This window comes from Nomia melanderi, chromosome 9 (assembly GCF_051020985.1).
Source record: "Nomia melanderi isolate GNS246 chromosome 9, iyNomMela1, whole genome shotgun sequence".
In the NCBI taxonomy this organism is placed as follows: domain Eukaryota; kingdom Metazoa; phylum Arthropoda; class Insecta; order Hymenoptera; family Halictidae; genus Nomia; species Nomia melanderi.
In genome coordinates this window covers 1,139,195-1,161,081 of record NC_135007.1, presented here as the reverse complement: position 1 = coordinate 1,161,081, position 21,887 = coordinate 1,139,195, and the positions used below count along the sequence as shown (strand labels likewise).

Genomic DNA, 21,887 nt, shown 5'->3' with positions numbered 1-21,887 from the left:
ACTTGTGTGATGAAAACGCAGGAAATTTAACACGTTTTTGCCGGCGCTTTTTCTATATATGGTGTTTCATATTAGCTGTGAAACACTGGTGGTACATCCCGTCGTAAACACGTTGCAAGTCGACAAATTGTATCGTAGAAATGAAAGCAATGGATGTTTAATTTAAATTCCGCTCCTATTTCTACTGGTAACACTGGAAAAGATTGCAGCGCCATATATCCAAGGTGCATAGCGGCTACACACCACACATCTGCATATATGCAATGTATGTGTATATGTATATTTTTATCTTATTAGTAGCTTGAAAATGTGCTACTAAGATGGATATGGAATATTTTAAACAGTATTTGAGTGTTTAGTGTATAGTTTTATTGAAGTTTATAAGTATTTTCACACTTGTTTAAAACGGTAAGGAGCTGATTGGTCAGTTCTACTAGCTTTGATATCAATTCGGCATGATATTATATCATTGTATAGCGTGCCTATGTACTATGTATTCAATATGATAAGGTTACGACCACATAGGGGAATTTATTTTAAGTGCTATTAAGTGAATAAAAAAATGCGTATCTATACTATCAAAAGGGGCTAGTGATTAGTCACTTTTGCATACGTAAGCTGGCGCGATTAGTATTTAACATATATAGGAAGTGGTATGACTCGTACACATGAATGTAACACACGCGTTACTGTCCAGTTGACAGTTTAATTAATTAAATTAAGTAAAGGCATTAACTTTCTTCGGTGCACATCGTGACTACTAGTTATTTGATATATGCCAAAGTCGTTGCTTTTTTACTCAAATGTGCAACTAATGATGACTTAGAAAAAGATCGTTTTACATTGCTTCAACGCTTCGTCACGTTCGTACTTTAAGGTTAAAAGGTAATACATTTGTATTTTATTATGTTATATTGTCACGTACTGTATTTAATATTTGATAAAATAAAACATTTATCATATTACAGTTTAAAAATATATATCATACATCAATATTTTTACAAAAAATCTACTGGTATGAAATCAATTATCAAATCTCAAATATGTTTTCATGGCTCAATGTTTCACGTGCAATTTGTAATTTGTTATATAAATTAAGGAATTGTCGGTAGTGTAAGCTATATGTGAATATTTATATGTAAATGTTATTTTGAAAATAAATATGAATATGATGATTATTACTATAATCTAACATTGTATTTGATTAGAATTTTTATTATGTAATGTAAAGGCTAAAATCTAATTTTATGAAATAATTTAAAAATATTAATGTACACTGAAGTTTTAAATATATACAAATATGTAGAACATATTAAATGTTAAACATGATTGTACAAATTATTTCATTTATTTATTGTAGTGTTCATAAATTCAATGTAAATAATTTTGTGTGCATGTAAAAGTTTATCTATGTTGCTAAGATTAATATTTTTTTAAAAGATTTTTTTGGGTTGAAAATTTATATAATCAAAGTATGTCTTTTAAACATAATTAAAATATGTATGCATATGATCAATTGAATAATTTATTGTGTTATATAATAATAGATATAAAAGTTTTAATGGTAGTATATTACGATTATAACAGATCTCTTCTTCTGTTCTTTATAAACAGAAAATTTTTGAATAGATATGTTAAAAGTTCCTTATTTTTATTAAGAAAATTATTTTCTTTTATTCCATAGTTAGAAAGACATTTAAATACTATTATGTGTATATATAGAATATCCCTAATATATTTTGAAATACTTATAAGATACTTGTTATGATTAACAATAGCAATATTATGTTGTTAATGAGATTTTAAACATATAATCTTTACATTAATATTATTAATGTATGTGCATAATGTTAATAGTTAGAGAATATTTTTCAGATTTATTGGAGATCTATGGATCAATAGAAGTTGATACATTTTATTGTAGCTGTTATTATTACTATCATGAAGTATTTGTAAAAGTAGTAGTTAAATATTAGTAGATAATATGTGTTAATCATCATAGTTACAGAGGCATTATTTGAGACTTTTAGAACATTCCACATATATTATCTTGTAGATGTTTGTTTTACGGATATGCATACATTATATATTGTAAAATTATACAATTGATTTTAATGTATAATGATTTAAAACATAAATAAATGTAGATATGGTGACAAAAAATATATTATATAAATGTAGCTTCACAGTTTTTGTTTGTATCACAGCTACTGAATTTTTATAGATACTAATAAATTATTATGGTTGTAAGGAATTTTAACAATTGTTTTTGTGTATTAACATAATAATTAGATAGTAGCCTTTTATTATCTCATAAAAATTCTAATGATGTATAATCAGATTGACTCGCACTTAACAAATTCAGTGTTAGTAAACATTACATATAGTAATTAAGTTATAGTTTTCTTCTAGCTATTATGAATATTTTCACTTAATAATATTTACAAATTATTTGCAAATCTTTTCTGTAACTTTATCTACCTACTGTATTTTTTTTACAGATATGAACAAATTCTAATTACTAAAATTGCATGGTACCTAATATTTTGATAATAATTTTTTTATAGGTGAAAATGGCTTAGAATTTTCAAAGTTACATTTATGTTTTCAAATACCAAGTTGTATTTTTTCTATCTTCAATAAGTAAGCAAATTTATATCTATACATAATTCCAATAACTTATAATACAAGGCTATTTGATATTAAATAATCAAGTGAAATAATTTTATAATTAAATCTTATTTTATGGGAAGCAATTGAAGCGGTAAATTGTCTACACAAGCCTTTTCAGTTTTAAATTAATCGTAATACTTGTTGTAATCATTTTTTATTTTGTATCTTCTGGCATTCTTAGCTTTTTTGAGTACACAGCATCTTTTTTGTATTAAAATAAATCAATTGATAATTAATCAATAATCAAGAAAAGTTATAAACTTAATATGTCCATTTCCTACAAATTTAAGAGAATTTTATTAAATATATGGAATATAGAGATCAGCATATCTGAACTAACATTGAATCTGCTATGAACTAACTTGAAGATTGACACTTTTGTGACAGGAAATGCAGTCCTATGTCATTTCAAATTCTTTAACTGAATACATTTTATTAAACAAAAAATATTTTCTATACACATTTTTGATGTTTAATCTTTTAAAACTTTGAATAACAAATGAATGTATCATACTGAGATGTAATATTTTTTATATTCACATACTTACAAATAACAGAACTCAGCTGAATTAGCATACTCAGATACAGACTTTTGGAAATTATATGCCATACTTTAACATAATTGTAGGAATTTGAGAGTTGTTCCTTTTGTATTGATTTCATATAATTCATCTACAATTGTTTATATTTTAGTATATTGAATATCTTCAAGAAATTAAAGAATTGATATATTCAGTTGATGCAAAAGTTTTGACGTTTTTGTACAAGAAATAAAAAGAGTTCTCAATTGTTCACTGACTAAACCAAAACAAAGTAACAATAAAGAAAGAAGTGTCCTTCATATACCTTATAATAGTTTGAAAACAGATGTTATTTATTTAGAAAGAAATTTTTTTGTTAACCACGTACAAAAAATATCAAAATTTTTGCATCAACTCAATAATTTATTATGCATCTGTTGTTCCAAGAACTCAATAAGAAATATTAATTAATGCACTAGTACTGTGATTTTGATTACATGTACCTGGTGAGAAAGAATTATTATAAAGATACATACAAGATTCAAAATACTTGGATGCATATAACGGTATCACATGACCCAACATGTTACAGGAATCAAGCTTTCAGTTTTTACATGCAATACATAAATTATTTAGTATTACTAGTTGAACTATGATTTAAAAGTAATTGTTTATAATATTGGGATCACAAGGTGGTATTAAAGTATGAGGTGTCCCAATTTATTGGAGGGACCTCTTGACAGTGGATTTTTCACATGGAAACTATGAAAAAAAATTACTGTTTTCATGCATAGAAGCCTCTATCAAGAAATCTTCCCAATAAATTGAGACGACTCTTATACTAATGGTAACATTACAGTTGGATCGTAAATATAGAAAGATATAAAAATCAGTTTTGGTTTAGCAGTTATTGAAGAATGTTTTGTTAGTTGTCTTTAGATCATGTTAGTTAGTTTCCACTTTATTTATATCATTTACTTCAGGATACAAAATTTCATTAGTAAATTTAGTACTGCATATTTCACATATAGTTACCACATTGTTCTTATTTTAAAACTACTATTACTCTTATTCATATAGAAATTTACCTATAAAAGTAAAATTAATAATGTGAACAAACATTAAAATTGCATATAAGGATAAATATTTGAGATAGACCACAGAGTTTTTGAAATAATTAATTCACTACACAGCATATGTTATATTCTAAATATTTGTAGGAAACTTCAAATATAATAAAAAATGTTCTATAAATTTTTATCTGATCTGCTTCAATTTTACAATAATAACACTCTACTATGAAAGTTTGAAATTGGTGGGATTAGTTTACGTGTATTACTGAGATAATTGTATTTAAATAGGTATAAATTGGCCAGTTTAGGCATGTGCCTTAGAATGATTTATTCTTGAAAGTAGTGTATCTGTAATTATACTGTAAAGATAAAATTACTATTCTATCAAGGTTTTTCATGGAACAATAGTAGAAAATTAATAAAAAATAAGAGATTTATTATACAGTGGAAAATATAACTGCATAAAAGTAAATGGATAGATATTATTTCTTTTTTGGAAGGTTTATGCTGTGTCAAAATTCCATAGAGTCTTGTTGTAAACCATGTACATTTCAATGCGAGAATTGGTTACTGAGTCACTCGAAAAGCTGAATATGATGCAATCCTGGGTTGTTATGCTGTACCTATGTGCATGAGGTAAGCTCATTTCTATGTGCATCTTGAATTTGCTAAATTTCATATCAACTAACACATATTAAGATCTTTTTTTGCATTTTTGCTTAGTAATAAACCGATAGAATTAGTAAATTTCATAAATGGCATAAATTTAAAATAATTTAAATGAACAAACTAAAATTTTTTATAACTTATAAGCATTATTATTGTAAAACAGAAGCAGATAAGACATAATGCAATAAAATTTCTCATCTGTTTGTAATCTTTTACTACTTTTTAAAATAATTCGATATATGTGTCATATGTATATTACATGTATATGACAAATACCATGTATTAAAAACAGTGAAAGTAGTTGTTCAAGTAGCTATCATTCAAGAAGTTTATAAAATTTCTAAAAGTTTTATAGATCTATAGTCTGTACAATGTTTTTCCCCATTAATTCCAAACATTAAAGATATTGTTCATATTTGTTATAACTATTATTATTCTAATCATATCTGTATTTTCACATTATGTACATTGCATTATGTTACTACATTTTTCACTTGTTTCAATAAAACTATGTATGTTCCTGTAAAGTTTCTACTAGGGTAACTGTAGTCAATATTTGAATCCGTGATGAGCAAAACGCATTTCAAAGGGTATTCCAATTATAAATATTTTACTAATTTGTAATTTAGTTTGTGCTCAAACTATAGAATACTCTTATCCGATGTCCTTGTTAATAAAGAATACTCACATTTTTTATATTTAATTGATTCAATGAACACTAAATACATTACAGTTTTATATTTGCTGCATAACTATATGACAAGTACTCTTACTCACTTATTCTCAAACTAAATACATTGGTATCAGTGATAGGTAATGTTAAATGCTTTTGTAATTTAAATGTGTGTTACATTCTTCAAAAGAATGTAAACATATTAGAACTCTCTTATACAGTATTAAAATAAGCAAATACATCTATGATATTTATTTCATAATATTATGCTACGCTACATTACAGTTCAATACTGTACAAAAGAATTTTAATATGTTTACCTTCTTTTAAAGAATATAATTTGTATTTAAATTATGAAAGCATTTAACGTTACGTTTTACTATTATTCACGCAGGTAGTTATATGTAATTACATTAATGTGTCATTAATAAAATATGTTTAATTAATTGTATGTTCTTATTGACCTACAACACGTGAATATTAATTAATTAACTGGACCAAAGAGATTTTGAGAAAGTAATTTATTTTTTATATACAGCAAAAATACAACATTTTGTATCTTCAGCAAACAAAAATATGAAATACTATTATATTTGGTATTCTATGAGTTCTTAAATATAAATTACAGGAGTATTTTGTATTCAATAACCTAATCAAATATAAAATACAATAAAAGTATTATATATTTTACACTTATTTTAATTATGAAAGCATTTGATACTGCCCGTCACTGATCTGAGATAATTAAATGATTACCAATGTATAAGTAGTTGGATAATTTTTCTATCTTTTTATATAAACATGAAACAAATACAATTGTTGAATAGGGGGGATATAAACTCACTTTTAAGATTAGATTTTCAATGTAATAATAATGTTAACAATTATTGTAGAAAAGACTATTAACGTTCATTATATTAATAATAATTCTAAAAGTTTTGATTTATATTTGTTGTATTATGTTATACATCTTTATTACCTTTATTTTATTACATAAATATTCTAGTGTTGATTTTATGTTTAACTCAAAGTAGAAGATATTAATAAATATTATATGAAAACTTATAATAGTGTATTTCATATATATTTTTTTCTAATTTGTAGTATTTATTTAATAGTTAGATGTAGTGAAATAGAATTATTGGTCTTATTAATGTTTGTGATCAATATTACTCAAGTGATTAAATATATTTAATACTTGTGCCTTTTTTACAATTCGCATACAAACTATTTATTCTGTAGATAATTTATATAATTTATTATTACAATAATATAAATTCTATTTAATGCTATTAACCAAATATTTGTTTATATTTTAATGTTTTCCAGAATTCTCAAGACTAGTATTTGTTACCGTTTTTCAAATAATAAAAAAAAAATTATATTGGTATATTAAAAGGTGTATCCACTCAAATTTATTAACGTATTATGATAATATATTTTTCAAGTATCAAATTTAAATATCTGAAGGAATATTATAATAACAAGGACAATTAAATTTCATACAAAATTAATGAAAAGAATTTAATACATTTTAGATAACAGTTTTCCTCGATTATTAGCTACAAATTTTAATTATGAAAAATTGAAAATACTACAAAATACTTAAACAAAACTGAAAATCGATTTGCTTATTTACGTAAAAAGAAAATAAGTGACTCCTTAACACTAGAACTACCGCACTCGTCAAAATGACGGGTTTCAGTTTTCTCATTTCGTATTTATCGATATCTTAAAAGTGCTAAATATTCGAAATGATTTTAAAAATAAATAATTTTACTCGGATACTATAGTAAATGTATGAAGAAACATATTAATTCTAGTGTTAAATCCCTTTATATTTTTCATTACCTTTTTCATTATATTTCATATCCATGAGAAAATCGGGAAGAGGTGTAGTATGAATTCCCAATTTGCATCTTTAGCTAGATACGCGCGCTCTCACACGCATACACATACACGTTCCTGCGTTGAAAGGAGGATCCGCGATTATAACCGCCGATCACAAACGGGCAGCATTGATCTTTAATATTGCAGTGGTGACGGATCGGCAATGCTTTGACAGTGGCAGCAAACGTGTTAAATGACCGTTTCGTGCGATCTTAAACATCACTACATCAGCGAAGTAATATATTAATTAAAGAAATTCAGTTCAATTAATTATGTAAAATTATTCGGTTGCGGTGTCGAGTCTCCATTGATACTAATATTTTTTAAATCGATTGAAGTTTCGATTAAAATAGCGGAAAGGTTCGATGTCGGATAGATTTGAGCATTCAGTTTTTCGAAACAAGTCTAGAAAGCTTGAGCGTTGGCCTCAAATCAAATCGGGTTCAGGTGCAGGTGATTCGGATAAATTGAGACACGTGCGACTAAAAAGTGGGGCAAACTCGATCAAACCCGTCTGTTACCGAACTTTGTAACACTATTAGTGGTAGTGCAGTGTTGTATATTTAGGATGGCTTTGTTAGCCGCCATGAGACATTCGCCACCATCGTGTCTTTGCTAATAAAGTCTGTGAAAGATATTTTAACAGGCACGCTAAAAGACACCCGTAAAGGCAGCCAAATACCTAAATCTGGCTTAACTTTACTCTGTTTGATGTGAAGGTAAAATCTCTTGTGAAATTCGTTGTTGACCACGGTATATCCCAAATATACTTATATACTTCCTAAATATCAGGTTTGCTTCATTCTCTCGATAAAAATTTACTAACAAGTTAAAGAGGCGACCATAAACAGAGTGAAAGAAATATAAAGATTTAATTGTATCGTTTTAGAAGAGGGTAGATGGTTTGAATATATATACTTTATCCAATCTAAGGAGGATAACGATTTTCATTAAGGATTGAGACTTTTTCAGTAATGTTAGTGTATTTAAGATGTTCAACACAAATTCTATTTGTATTTTATATTGCACGTGAAACTAATAGCCATAACCATATGAACATTTTAATCTGTTTATTATATTTTGTTGAATATATATTTCTAGCTGTTTATATCTTTTGCTTACTTTAATACAGTGTATCCTATTTAAATTTGAAGTCACTGATAATTTTTTGCATACAAATAGTAAATATTAAAGTACGTTCGAGATATACAGCGACATAATTTGGTTAAAACTATAAGTATTTTTTGACTTTCAAAATTGAATTTAAACATGAAAGTTCTCGTTAACTTTCACCGTAATCATTCTCGTCTGCATTTTATGTGTTGTAGTTGTTGCTTTCACGCGCTTCTTTACGTCAACGTTATTACTTTCATGAAAGTTCCTTGCTAATTTTTGTATGTATGCGATTACGGAAATTTTTCTCTATACATTTCAATAGATTTTTTTAAACAATAATGGCTTTTGTTGGAAATTACAATCGTAACCATTTTCTAAATAACTCAATTTTTTTAATAACTCATTGCAAACAATTGATCAGTTTACTGACGAATTGAATGATAACGATCAGGCTTTCTAGATACTTGTAGAAACATAAGAAACATATGAAGCATGATACAAACAAACGAGGACTTCTGCCGGGTCTAAAAATAAACAAGAAATATAGAACAATCTGCTTTTATCGCAGATTTTACTTTATTGACAGAATGGATTTTCAAAATTTGTTATGTACACTTACATAACTAATAATTGTCGAGCTATATTGTAATACTAACCGTTTGTGCGTATAGTGTAAATTTGATACGAGTTATTAAGTTCAAAGAAGTTGAAAAATAAATCTTATCAGTAATTCTTTGTCTTATCAATTAAGGAATTATTGAAACAGACATTTGTTGCATGAAAAGTTTTGCTTGTTTCTTTATGGGAATATCTTCAAATGAATAATTAACACTTAGGCAACTGCCCGAAAAGAAACTATAACCTTTTTATTAACTTTAATTAAACTGATTAAACAATTTGATTAAAAATTTTGTTTCATAAAAGCAAGAAAGGAATTTAATGAATTGCGAATATCCTTAGTTCAAGACTTATTAAATAAGAGAAAAAAAATAAATAAAGTAAATGACAATGCGTTGCTAAGGTAAAAGTGGAAGATCTCCCTATTCGGTTGGCTACGTGTCCAGTTTCGATTAATTCAGATTTTCAATATTACTTAAATCAAATATTTGAAATTACTATATAAGCATTGCGTATAAACTTAATAGACATTACAATGTCGCGTAACGACCATTAGGTATCTAAGGGTACAGAATTGTTTCAGAATTTAATAGTCTCTAAGAACTGTTTTGTTTTCGCTATTCTAAACTTCTTTTTTACGGAGAAATTTTTAATGCTCACAGTCACACATTTATGACATTTTTCAAAGTCATCCCTAAAGTAATTAAAACATATCTATTCATAAAAAAATTCAAGTTGTTATTTAAACTTACATGCGTTACATTTCACGTCGTAACTGTAATTTTAATTAGGGTCATTATAGGTGGGATAGCCAGTTTAATTACCTTGCATAAATAATTGATAAAATTACAGTTACAATTGATGTTTTTTCATTTGTAATTGTAATTATGGTTGATTATTTTGTAAGAAAGTAATTAATGTATATTTAGAAATGAAATCTAGTGTTTTAATTCTTTTCGTTTTCATTTAATGTGAACCTCTTCCGGAATTACTTCATAATGAAGAATATTATTTGATGTTGATAGATAACCACAGATAGTATAAAGTGTTATGTGATGTCAGCTAATAATCGCTGATCAGCAAAATCACGCAGGGGAAAGTGGGGTAAAATAAAACGCTTTTTGTTGAATCGTAATAACAAAATATCTGGAGCAATAAACGCATGAAACATTGTTTGGAAGTCTTAAGTAGTCTTTTGGCTGTAAGGAAATAAAAGAATTTTTTAATAAGAATATTTAGTTAGGAAAGAAAATACGATTATTATTTATTGAAATATCCGCTTCATAAAAATGGCAGGGTAAAACGGAAGACTCATGTCAAATCATGAAAAATACAAAATCTTTATTTTTACTAAATCAAAATTGCTAGTTCAATACATTGAATTGTTAGCTGATATAAATCAACTATAAATACATATGATTTTATGAACAACAATCGCAAGTAAATGTGTCATTCTTTTCTGCACTGTTGCAATCTAATTGATCACTTTTTATCTCATCTTCGATTCTAATTTGCTATTCATTAATAAGATTATATGTAACCAATTAAAACCGTAGACAAAGCACATAGCAAGAAACTTTTGTTGCCCCGGTGCTAAAGTGTTCTGTTTTAGCTCGCGTATCATAAATTAGAAAAGCATTTAAAATTTACTGTATGTCATGACATAAAGAAATAACTTAAGTGTTAAAAATATAACTAATGCGCTGCTCTGCAGTCGATTTCAAACTACATAGAGGTCTTATTAGAACCATGTCATTTAATATCAGTTTGATACGAACTCTTTACCTATGAAAAACATTATTGTCCCGTTTTACCTGACCGTTCCGTTTTACCCTATTTTCACTGATAGGTGACAACGGTCCTCAAACTGTTGTATGAACTTAACTTCTTTGCGAGAAAATATGAACCTAAATATTCCATACTTAAAATTCCAATTTTTTGTCATAATAGGCGAAAATGAACTAAATGAGTGTAAGAGCTTACGAAGAAACATATTTTAATATTTTTTACATGTTTCGTCGTGAAACAGATTACAAAGCAGTCGATCATGAAAAGGTCGTGTCACGGCTTCGCACGGGCCTGGTTTATAACAGTTTTTTTCAATTATGCTTTGCAATTTGTCCGCTTAGACATTTAGCAAATTTGTATATCATGGTATGGTTAGCAAATGGGTGCAGCTTCTAGCGAGGTTACATTGTGAGTTGTTTCTTTGTGCAATTCCTCATTTAGTAAGTCGTTTGGATGCTTCCTTTTTAGTCTCCTTTCGACTGTTGTTCTATGTGTTTCCTTGATGAGGAGGTTGGGATGGTTGTACATTTTTTCTGGCTGCTTCTTGACGTATGTTGTTATTTCTTCTTTTACAGTTCGAATGACATACCATGTCAAAAACGTATTATAGATTATTATAGATACGTATATATTATAGAAACGTATTATAGATTATAGTGCTTATTTTTTCTATGTGGCTTTTGGCTGCCATTCTCCAAAGTACTATTCCATAAGTCCAAATGAGCTTTATTATTATTTTATAGATTTGTAGTTTGTTTTCAGGGTTGAGTTTGATATTCCTGCTCGTTAGCCAGTGCATTTGTCTCCTTTTACTTCGAATGTTTTCGCACATTGCCTTTGTGATGTTTCCATGTAGGTTTTGAGTCTAATCGTAGGTCCAGGTATTTTACTTGTTTGACTCGTGAGATAACTATTATCTAGCATGATGTTAGGTACTTTTTGTTTTTTTGGACTTTCCGCTCCGTTGAAAAATGCCCCTGTCATAAAGCAGGAAATTTTTTATATAAATACTCGCATATAGGCCCGATGTAGCGAGAGATTCCGCCGTTGCCAGACCTGCGCTTTTCCCAAAAAACTCATCGGCCTCTTGCACCTACCTCGGTGGTCATTCTCCTTCCATGCATCGGAGAAAGGGACGAAATTCGTTGCCGTAAGGCCCCCATATACGTTGAAACTTGCGGCGATCACTACAAGTGATGGGTTTGAGTCTTCCAAAGTTTAATGGTACATGTTGCACTTAAACAAAAAGTGAAAACAACTCAGACCCACCGTTTGTTGCGATGCCTGCATCACCGTATGTTTCATCGTGTGTGGGGGCTTTCTTTAGGGGTACAAGAGCATCGATGAGTATATTCGAAAACAATAGTACAACACTTTCGATTAGACGCATCAGGTTCAACGTTTGCAACTATCGATAACTTCATCATTCTTTCTCGCGAACATCTCAGTTAAACACACCACTGGCTCCACGACGCGGATCCAGGTGTCCAAGTTTAATTAGGTCGGCGGCTCAAGATCGTTCGAGGATAAAACGTGCCGACGTTCGAGAACGCGTACACGCCTCGACGATACATTATACAAGTATACATTTTTTATTTGTAAACTTTCTTAAACTCCTTAATCTTTCGAGTGATTCTATATTGGATTTTAATGTTTCGCAAAAAATATAAGTAAAACAAAATAGGAATAAACACATGTACAGTGAGTCACAATATTCGTACCTTCTGAACTGCCGAATTTAGAAGATTGGTATTTATTTACAATGCAAATTTCAAAGTTTTCATCAACAGGAATATTTGTTGGAATTACAAAGCTTTCAAATTTATATATACTTTATTGCAAAACAACATGTCCATATAGTAAAAATGTAATTTTACACAAAAAGAAACAAAATCGGTCTCACAAGCCTAATGATTTAGATCGTTTCAAAAGTATTATAAAATGCGAAGAAGGCTCAACCAAATATTAGTTATTAATACATTAATTGTATTTTTAGTATAACTTGTATAGGTACGAAAACTCTTGTGAGACCAATTTTAAAAATTACATTAGTAAAATTACATTCTTGTTATATTGACATGTTGTTTTGCAATAAAGTTTATATAAGTTTGAATGCTTCGTAATTCCAACATGTATTCCTGTCGATAAGAACTTTGAAATTTGCATTATAAACAAATATCAATGGTTTAAATTCGGCAGTTCAGGAGGTATGAACACTCTTGTGACTCATTGTATTTATAAAACCACGTAAAAATTCTACTTATCGTCACGAAAAGTATTAACTATGCATGTTTAATATTTTATAGGTACAGAGATATATTCAAAAAGTAGAAAAAATTGTGTTATTTATATTTCTGCCGCTATTAAATCAAATTATATAGAATTGTTGTCATCCTCTTTGGTAGTGCAACAATTATTGACGTGCAGTGTAACACTTATTCCACTTTGTACTGGAATTACATTAATTTCTGACAAAAATGATAAAAAATTATTCAAGTTTTACGTTCCTAATACGAAAATGAATTTGTTTAAGTCAATTAGTTTGATTTATATGAATTTAAAAAGTAGTATATGTAAATAAAAAATAATGTAAATATGATCAGAATAATCCGTAGAGAAATGCATCATGAAAAAAATGAGCCTTATTTGAAATTAATTGATCAATTATTTATTGAGCTATCGTGCATACAAATTGAAAATGTAGTTTCTAGATACAGTTTAAATTTTTTATTTCAATAATCAAATTCCATTTAAGTTTCTGTATGTTTCTCTCTTTGTTTTAAATATTTTTGAGTTGAATATCCATGCGTCTTTTAACATGTCCAACATGTTTACTTTTCTCAATTTTGATACTTTCACTAAACTATTGCTATTATCACCAGTCATTATTGCGTAACACTGAACAACTTTCTAAGTTTGTTACTTTCTCGAATATGACTAAATGATTTTAAGAACATATTTTTGAAGCGTTATACTATTCATATAAACAGAAAAGCAAGAATTGATTTTTTGATATACGAGATTTTTGTCTTAAGTATCTTAAAAATTACGTTAACGTTTACTTTTATTTTTTACATTAATATTGGATTTTCGTTGCCAATAAAACCGTTTAACCAATTTACTGTGTTTGACAAGTATACACGTTACCTTAAAGCTCGAAATGGTACTAATTCTTTCAACGCTGAATTCTTTATTTTTTCAGAAAAATATATCATTCTTCTGTTTTGCCTTGGTTTTTCATTAAAATATCCTATGTGCATTCGTCCTTGGTTTGACGAGTATAGGTTTCATTTTTTCATTTTATTGCATGAAAAACGAGAAATTTTTTAAACTAAATTCCACGGTTAACTGATTACCATAAATATAATAATATTTATATATTTTGCGCATGAATCAATGGCAAACAATAACATACTAAAACTCGTATAGATATTCGTTCTAACGTAATAATTATTTTATTTTAAAATTAAGTTAAACATTTTTCTTAAGTATAGCCCTGTGCACGATGACTACGGTTATTGTATGTAAAACGAGAACCTCGTCCTGTCTTCGGCTTCTTGGAATCCGTTTGTAGGTGACCCATTTCATTGCAATTAAATTAAAGAAAATTCCTCTCGTCGCAGCTGACTTTTCTCTGACCAGTATAGTTAATTTTCTTGGTCTCCTATGATATTTCCTCTGTTCTTTATTTATTAGAGAAATATTGTAGAATAGGGGAACCAAAATTTTCTCTCCGAAGTCGAAACGTCTAATCCGGGCCTAGTCACGTAAGTGAGCATTTAGGTCAATCGTAATGTGGTTTGCCAAATACGCTATATTCCCAAAAATAATGCACCTATTGACATCTTTAAATAACTTGACTTGAGATAAAACCACTTTAGAATTTTGCCCCACAAATTTCAGCTAAAATGCGAATGTAATTTTCGTCTTATAGGTTGGTTTCCTCTCAAGGGGCTATTTCCATTTGGAGTTCACTGATTTCAAATGATTTGCAAAGTAAAAAATTGTTGGATCATTATATTAGATCATATAATCACATCATAGATCATAGATCATATTATATAAGACCAAGAATTTTATAATTTTGTACAAATGTTTGGTAATGTTTCAAACGTTTTGGTCATCTTTATGCAGATATCCTTAACTGTTGTCTAATACAAAAATGTTTTGGTAATTGTTACGTAGTTGTCTTTATTATTCATTATAATATTCTATATCTTTTATATATGTTCAGTTTCAATGTATGTTACATCTCACGTCGCATTTACCTAGAAAGAAAGACAAAAATAATTGTAATCTATGTAAAAATAGCTATTTTGTTAACCAAAATTATGTTAATACAAGCAACAATGTAGAGATACAATTGAGTATAGGAAAATATTGTATACAGTATATATAAGATCTTAAAAACTATACACGATTATAACTAAAAGTTACGACAGAGCTACTAATACCTTTTATGATGACCTTTTCACCCACGCCAATCATCCGTCTATACCTAAAAATAATCCCCTTCCTGTACTTAGACACTTTTCTTTAAGTAGCTTTGAGACCCTCTGTCTGTCAAGGTCCTTTTCCACTGCGTTGTGTCTTTCAACCAGTTAACTGCGTTTGACGAGTATACACGTCGTCTTTAAGCTTGAAATGATATTAATTCTTTAATATGAATTCTTTATGTTTTCAGAGAAATATGTCATTTTTCGTTGTTTTGCCTTGGTTTTTCATTAAAATATATCCTGTGTGCATTCGTCCTGCATTTGATGAGTACACGCTTCATTTTTTTATTTCATTGTACGTAAAATGAGAGATTTTTTAAACTAAATTTCACAGTTAATACGTTGACTGCCACAGTGGTCACCGATGACCGGAGCTTCCAAATGACTTTAAAACAATTATACCTCGTAAGAGAACTGACATCCAATAAAAATGTTCAACTAAATGTTTAACAATAGTGTAACTTAAGAATTGTAGTACCAAATAATTGATAATCATTTCTTTGTATCTTCGCTGCAAAAAAACATTACACATGAAGCTGAAGCTTTTCGTAACAGTCAACGTGTTAACAGGTTAACACGTTAAGTGCCCAGCCCGACTTGTTTGTCGTTCCGTTCAGGCCCAGACGCGGCCGTCACCACTAACGGACGAGCCGAAATATCGGCTTGAAGACCGGAGTTTTCTCAATGTTATAATAATAATTCCCGAATATTAGGTTCAAAGGTGGCAAAGAATTTAACACAAAAAGTTAGCACCTTCTGCAATGAATGTAAAAGCAAACCACACCTCTGTTTACCCTGTTTTAATAAACTACATTAACTTTTTTTAAATATTATATTCTTTTTTTTTCAAGTCTTGAGTGAACAAAAAGCGATGTCGCCTAAGCAAAATATTTAGTCTCATATCAGTGCGTAAGGACCGACGCGCGCGGTCGTGTAATATGAACCTAAAGTCCGCATGGACCGGCCGCGCCTGAACGAAAAGTCTAACGCCGGTCCCTAGGGACCGGCGTGGCGTTTAACGTGTTAACACTTAACCATCCCATAGGATAAAAACACTTGTTTAGACTTTCTTGGAGATTAAAATCACTTCTAAATTGTTAACAATGCTGGAAAAGCAGTTATTTTATCGATTTCAGTCCTTGAAACAGTTATGGAGGATCGATATTTCTAAGAATTGTTGTAATACGCCAACATTTCCGTCTATATATATCTATTTCGATTATGGTCGTTTATGTATAGAATATCGGTCATAGGACCGTTATTTTTTCGGCCCTTCATAATTATTTTACTTGAGCCCATTATATATGGTAAAGTGGGGCTGAAAATCCGGTGGGTAAGAAGTCCCGAGTTGATAATCACTATTTGCTTATCAGTTGACTGAGCGTTGCAATACACAATTCAGTCAACAATTGTTAGAAAACATTGCAAACGTTGCTATTCGATTTTAAGCATTTTTATGACTTTGTGTCACAACGATTTTGTGCTTATTTGTATCCAAGAGTAAAAAAAAAGTGCGTTACGTTTTTTCTTGTTTCTCATAAATTATTGTTTAACAGCGAATTAAGTAAGTGTATTAATAGCAATATGTACATGCTTCGATTTATTTCTGGGTAATATTTTTTTCAATGTATATGTTACAGTAAATTTGACTAATCCGGCAATAGTACCCTGGAAATTATGCATAATCACCAATAACATTGGAGAATGATTATACATAATCACCGAGGGTTATGTGTAACTCCCGCTTTATCATATTGCCCGGAACATATATATCGAAAAAGGTATGGATATACGTACCATTGGGGCAAAAAGTCGCTTATTGGAACTTATTACCCAGTATAGAGATTTATCGTCCCTTCATTCAAAATCCATTTATACGAGTGCTGTGCCACAAACTGCAAACTAATCGCGGCATTAAACCTTTGAATATAATGAAATACGTTGCAAAAGGGATAATAGATAACAAAATGAAATTATGTAGAGTAGCTAAAGAATAATTGCTAGAGAATAAGTCGTATATGCGAAGAAGGATATATTAAATATTTATTAAAGCTTTTTTAATTAGAATAGAGTTCCTTACTTACTTAATTTTATATTACATAGAAAGTCAGTTGTAAAGTAGTAGGAACTTGTTGACCCGTGTATAGGGCGGAAAGTCCATTTTGAGTGAACAAAAATTTTATACTATAACTTAATAAAAAAATAATAATATCAATCACGAAGCAGTGCAAAAGTAAAGTACGATTATTATGGTTTACGAAAAATAAAAAGACATTCCTGGATTATCATTTTATTAAATTTTACAATTATTTATACGAAAAACAGGATTTTTATTTCCACTCTACCCCAACAGTTATTAACAGTTATTGGCTGGTCCGTTTCAAGCCCGTGTTATTAATCCTAACAGTTATTTGGAATTTTAATTTTACTGTTATCAATAACTACAGCATGTTCAGGTTATGTTTTACCTTAAGGACAAATATCTTTTTGAGGAACTACTGTTACTACAAATTTATTATCAACAATCTTTATAGATTTATATATTTTTTCTGGGGTCATATGTTAGTAGAATTTATAGTTCACCTTCTCTTTCTGCAAACTTGCAATATATTGCCAGCCGTCAACAAAAATGCTCTGCCTTAACCACCGGTCGATTTAGTGTTAAAAGTACAATATATTACAAACCCACGCTTAAAAGATATATTTACAGGAAAAACATATTTTATTTTGAAATTATGTTCCCCGGTTCTACAATGTTCAACCGAGGGTGGATACAGTGTGACACTTTTGCGACGAGGATTAATAACAAAAAGTTTTATCAAAATGGATGTGTGCGGGTTTGAAAGGTTTCCTTGCAGGATACGTTTTTCCGTACGGTACACAACGCCTATTTTGTTTATAAACAGTAGCTATGTGACGTTTAAGAGTTACTAGATTAAAGAAAAGTGAAATATATTTTATCCACAATACTTGGATAAATCATCAGTGTAAAAAAATGTATCGTAATCACCGTGTTCTTAATCTATTAATATATTCAATAGCCTTTATTGAATTAGTTTCGAAGAGATCATTTAACACTTTACTCTATGCTATCAAAGAATAGGTTAAACCAGGTATTATAGTTGTATCAGATTGGTGGAAAGCGCATAAACGAGAAGGCTATAAACAGTTGAGTATGAAGCATAAAATGAGCTATGTAGATTCACATAATGGAGCATTAAGTCTAAAAGATGTTAAACATTGTTGGCACGATACTTTGTTATATCTATAGGTATAGCATATAGAGCCAATATTCCACGATATGGGACACGGAAGGAGCATCATGTCGGTTATATAAGTCAGTTTTATATGCGACGCAAATATGATTTCGAAACAAAAATTGCAGCATTGTTGACGTAATAGCAGACATTTTTTCAGTTTCCGTTCATAATGTTACGAAGCAAAGTTTAGTATTATATTTTTTCATGCTAAATCTAACCCAATCCTACTCCTAACTTAATTGAAAAATAACTCAAATATGAAATTAATTTATGATTTATATACAGGGTGGACCACAAAGCGTGATCAGCTTAGGTTATTCTGCTGCTGGCGGATCGACCGAAATTTTTTTAGCTAAAACAACGTAGTTCGAGGGGAGCTTTAAGATGATTCTACTAAATTTTTTGTCAACCCTTTTTTTCCAGACTTATCAAGGTCATCTTCAGTTTTTTACAGAGTACACGTACAATTTTTTTACACCCATCTTTTGGAGGGTACTGAGATGAATTCGATAAGCATCATAACAAATATTTTTTTTTGAATCTAAAAAGATTGAAGAAAAATCTTAGTTGGAAGAGCTTTGCAAGATTCTTAAAGATTATTAAAGAGGAATGGCAAGCCACACTGTTGTACACTTTCTAGAGCTGTTGATAGATTAGTATTGGTCATTATTGACTTGGTCTTTCACGTACTATTCGTAAACATTTAGTTCTGTACCCTGCGATACATTTAATGATAATGGACATGAAGTGTTAGTAGTGTTTCGTGATCTGCGTGTACTGAAGTGGACCTTGATAACTCTGGAAAAAAAAGGGTTGACAAAAACTTTGGTATAATCATGTTAAAGCTCTTCTTGAACCATGTTATTTTAGATCACGCTTCGTGGTCTACCTTGTATATTACATTCTGTAGTTCATGCGCCAGATTTAGTTTAGATTGGGGTGAGTTGACTTAGCTCAACCGTTGTAAAACGGTCAGCTACTGGTTAATGTTAAGTTCCAAAATTATAAATTGCAGTTATTATTTTATTTATTACGAAATTAAAATATTTACTTATTTAAAAATTTATTACAAATCAAACCCAACCATAATTTAACTAAAATGTAAGCTAAATCCCGAAGAAACTACAAAATAGTATATAAGTACATAATGTTAAAAATATTTATGCATATATCTCAAAAACTAAGGCCGAACGACGGTAACACGTATAAGGAAAAGTTGTTCAGAATATAAACATGAAATATCTTTATATATTTCTTTCTAGATAAATGAAAATACGTAAATCGCAACATACATTGAAATTGTACATACATTCGAAAATATAGAAGAGTTTAATAAATAATAAAGATAATTGCATGACAATTATAGTATGTCATCTTGAAACATTACCAAACATGTTACTGATTTTCTGAAAATTGTACAAAATTCATGCCTTAACAAATAATATATGAAAGTAGATATAGGAATTCCTATAGGAAGATTCTGTTTCATAGTTTGTTGGCATAATACGTATGTTGTTAATGTGATAATATGGTTGGACTGAAATGTTTCTTTATACCAAAGACATTGTTTACATATGTTTTATACATTGTATTTTTCTGTTCAATGTAATTTCTGTGAGCAGAGCACGTTATATTTGCACTTGTGCTACTACACTGGCTGTTGACAGAAGTTGTGTTATTTTTTACAACATTGTAAAAGACTACGATACCTTCTAAAGTACGTTCTCGATAACATCTTTTACAATACATATACATACAGTTCATAAACATACGGGATTTTAAAGTATTCAGAAGTATCCAACTTTTTAAGACATTACTTACAAAATGTTCTCTTTGTTAACCTTTTGTAGCTGAATACCAAATTCAAAACCACAGAATCAAGAAAAAAATTATCAAACCTAATGGTTTTCGAAATATTTGAATACATGTTCCATTTTTTACATTAAATGTTATTTCCAACCCGTTAAAAAGAATGATTGTCAGTGAAAGATTATTCATCGAACATATTTTTTTACAGTTATTTCTCATGAAAACTTATCAGAATTTTTATGAGAAAAGTTGCAACCAATCTTCCTCTTTGAAATTCTATGTTATTAATACAAAATAAAAGTGTAGAATTTTTTTCGGAAACTTCATTGCGTACCTCCAATTTATTTTTATATAAAGAAGAAATTGCTTGTTTGAATATAATTAAGCTACTTTTTATTTAATTGCAGAATTATCAACCAAACGATACCATGTTGGAAAATACCACTGCCATTCAGCGTGTGAAGGACTCAATTCCTGTTAACGGTGCTCAACCAAATATAGAAGCAAAGAAATCGTTTACACAATTTTCAAGAGATCGAAATAATTTAAATAAGGAATGTTCTATAGATCCCGAATGTCTAACATTGTGGCAACATCCAATTACTACTCTCAATTACTTTTTTCGGGAACTCTTTAGTAATATACTCAGTCTAGGAAATAAGACATTACTTTATAAAAAAACAGTATGGAGTATAGTTTCATTAATTGTGTTGTTTCTGGTGTTAAGTAGAATTGTTGGCCCTCATCAACAGGTAAATGTTTAATATTTTTAAATTGTTATTTCTTAAACATTTTAAGTTATTTTAAAATTTTCCTTTATGACGAAATTCATAAATTTGGATAGAACACACGATTTTAGTTTTTAAAGTACAAACTTTCTCTTTGCCTAAACAGAGCGTCATTTACTGATCAGTGTACCAAACAATATTACCAAACTGTTGATAGTGTATGATATTTATGTATTCAACCATGAAATCACATATACTGTTAAGCTTGGTTTTTCATAAAATTTATTAGCATTTTTTATTCGTATTAAAAATAGATCACAAAGAAAAAAATCCATTCCATTTTGCTTTCAAATTAGCTTCTTCAGAATTGTATTCTAATTTTTTGCTACTGATGTAGAAAAGGTTCTGCAAAATATTTTTACGATTTGTTTGAGGCTTTCGCGGCCAGGAATACTGTGAGAAGTGTTTAAAATTTCCGGGTGTAAGCCATGTCCATTAGAAATTGCAATAAGTATCATCAGAGGGTTTGAGGACTCACTGATACCGGTTAGCCAGAATCAGTGATTTCTATTT

The 21,887-nt window shown here is 29.2% G+C and overlaps 1 protein-coding gene across 3 annotated transcripts in view; it reads left to right on the top strand.

The window, feature by feature from the left end:
- The first annotated feature begins 240 nt into the window (after window positions 1-240).
- The window catches only part of LOC116431223 (Transport and Golgi organization 5), a 29,985-nt gene continuing 8,338 nt past the window's right edge, over window positions 241-21,887 (top strand). Inside the window, exons 1-3 of one of the 3 annotated variants that reach the window (XM_031986349.2) lie at window positions 459-885; window positions 4,768-4,903; window positions 20,994-21,338. In XM_031986349.2, the coding sequence (XP_031842209.1) occupies window positions 21,015-21,338 (324 nt within the window). In that variant the 5' untranslated portion in view covers window positions 459-885; window positions 4,768-4,903; window positions 20,994-21,014. Of the gene's footprint in view, window positions 409-458; window positions 886-4,767; window positions 4,904-20,993; window positions 21,339-21,887 lie in introns of those variants that run through there. The other 2 variants (XM_031986348.2, XM_031986347.2) reach the window with 2 other exon arrangements.